The sequence below is a fragment of the Ammodytes marinus genome, assembly GCF_949987685.1.
Source record: "Ammodytes marinus genome assembly, contig: scaffold_50, whole genome shotgun sequence".
NCBI lineage: Eukaryota > Metazoa > Chordata > Actinopteri > Uranoscopiformes > Ammodytidae > Ammodytes > Ammodytes marinus.
This window is the reverse complement of record NW_027648586.1, coordinates 107,654-110,153: the sequence shown is the minus strand read 5'-3', so window position 1 is coordinate 110,153 and position 2,500 is coordinate 107,654. Positions and strand designations below refer to the sequence as shown.

At 40.1% G+C, this 2,500-nt stretch overlaps 1 protein-coding gene across 1 annotated transcript in view; it reads right to left on the bottom strand.

Moving 5' to 3' along the window:
• The window catches only part of LOC307270323 (CSC1-like protein 2), a gene marked incomplete at both ends in the record, with an annotated part of 15,414 nt that overhangs the window by 10,996 nt on the left and 1,918 nt on the right, over positions 1 to 2,500 (bottom strand). Inside the window, 2 exons of the mRNA XM_080054212.1 lie at positions 49 to 155; positions 1,286 to 1,439. Coding sequence (XP_079910338.1) covers positions 49 to 155; positions 1,286 to 1,439 — 261 coding nt within the window. The remainder of the gene's footprint in view (positions 1 to 48; positions 156 to 1,285; positions 1,440 to 2,500) is intronic.

Sequence of the window (2,500 nt, the reverse complement as noted above, 5' to 3'; positions counted from 1 at the left end):
TGTGTGTGTGTGTGTGTGTGTGTGTGTGTGTGTGTGTGTGTGTGTTACCTGGTCCAATGCTTCTCAAAGAAAGCCGAGTAGTAAACGATGGTCGGGAGCAGAGAGGAAAAGGCCCACAGCAGCAGAGTGGGGAAGAACTGAGTCACTATGGGGTTCTGCAAGAGACAGACACACACACACACACACACACACACACACACACACACACACACACACACACACACACACACACACACACACACACACACACACACACACACACACACACACGCACACACACACACACACACAGGTAAATAAGTAATACTCTATATTGCATCGTATTGAGATATTGGACAGTTTGACTGAAAGCTTGTTGTTTTGCAGTAAGCAGAGAAATGTCCGTGTAGTTCTCATCTACTCGACCGGAAACTTCTTTTGCTCTTTTTAAAATATTTTATATGTTTTTTAATTTTTTTTGTTTGTGATTTTTAGACACTTTTTTTGGGGCTTTTTTCTTTTTTACGCACATCTCTTTAAGGCGTAGTGTGTAGTATTAAAGTTCTTACGTTGAGATATTCCACAGGCTTAGTGACTGAGTTAGTTAGTTAGGTGTTTAAAAGGTATTAAAAGCTGTTTTGAAGCTGTTTAACATGTGTATTAAAGCTGCTTTAAAGCTGCAGTGTGTAGTATTCTTACGTTGAGATACTCCACAGGCTTGGTGACGTTGAACTTGCCCATGGTGGAGATGATGATAGCTTTAGTTAGGTGTTTTAAAGGTGCAGTGTGTAGTATTGTCTTTAGTTAGGTGTTTTAAAGGAGCAGTGTGTAGTATTGTCTTTAGCTAGGTGTTTTAAAGGAGCAGTGTGTAGTATTGTCTTTAGTTAGGTGTTTTAAAGGTGCAGTGTGTAGTATTGTCTTTAGTTAGGTGTTTTAAAGGAGCAGTGTGTAGTATTCTTACGTTGAGATACTCCACAGGCTTGGTGACGTTGAACTTGTCCATGGTGGAGATGATGATGGCTTTAGCTAGGTGTTTTAAAGGAGCAGTGTGTAGTATTGTCTTTAGCTAGGCGTTTTAAAGGTGCAGTGTGTAGTATTGTCTTTAGTTATGTGTTTTAAAGGTGTTTTAAAGCTGTTTAACATGTTATTAAAGGCGTTTTAAAGGAGCAGTGTGTAGTATTGTCTTTAGCTAGGTGTTTTAAAGGTGCAGTGTGTAGTATTGTCTTTAGCTAGGTGTTTTAAAGGTGCAGTGTGTAGTATTGTCTTTAGCTAGGTGTTTTAAAGGAGCAGTGTGTAGTATTCTTACGTTGAGATACTCCACAGGCTTGGTGACGTTGAACTTGTCCATGGTGGAGATGATGATGGCCGGCGTGGTGAGGAAGAAGAGCAGCAGGAACAGGATCACGTTGATGATGAAGCAGCGGATCCACCAGGAGATTCCGCCTAGCGACAGATGCTCCCTGCAAACACAGCCGGCCAATCACAGGACAGCATAGGTTAGTTTCTGGTTAATTAGACCAATCACAGGAGAGCATAGGTTAGTTTCTGGTTAATGCAACAAATCTCTGGAACAAACTCCCAGAGAACTTGAGGTCTGCTGCAACTCTCAGCTCTTTTAAATCGAGTCTGAAGACTTTTCTGTTTCCTTTTTAACCTGTACCTTTTATTTTATTTAAATGTTCTACTTCTTGTCTTCTAATGTGTTTTATGTATTCTAATCTTGCCCCTGTAAAGCACTTTGAGTGGCCTTGTGTCTGAATTGTGCTATATAAATAAACTTGCCTTGCCTTGACTTGCCTTAAAGGTGCAGTGTGTAATATGACATCATCAAGAAAGTTCTACAAAGTTCTAGAATGCAACGCTCCCTGGGTAACCCCAACCCTTTAGAATAATAACAGAAGCTACAGTGGCCTTCAAGGACAAGAACAATTCTAAATTATAAACAATGCACCTGATGACATTCCAACTATGACACTTTCAAGATGGCGGCACTAGGCCTAGGTCCAAAATATGCAGAAATATGGACATATATGAGACCCTTTCAAAGGGAAAAAATAATAATTAAAAAAAAAAATTCAGCTATTATGCACTAAATTAAATGTACTTATGGATATTATAATTACTTTCTACAAAATCTGCTAGGAAATAAAACCCAGGTTTAAATCACAGGACCAATCACAGGAGAGCATAGGTTAGTTACTGGTAAAATAGACCAATCACAGGAGAGAATAGGTTAGTTAGGTAGAATGGTGCTTTAATAGGTGTGTATTTTGGAGAATTAAGTGGCATCTAGTGGTGAGATTGTAGATGTCAGCGCTCCCTTGCTAACCCCTCCCTTTTGGGGAGAATTTACAGAAGCTACGGTGGCCTTCAAGGACAAGAAGCTAGTTACTAAAGATGGCATCATCCACCACTGCCTCAAGTCTTTCCACAATATCAAGTGATGAGGTGAAGATGTATTTGTGTGTGTGTGTGTGTGTGTGTGTGTGTATCTGTCCGTCTGTCTGTCTGTCTGTCTGTC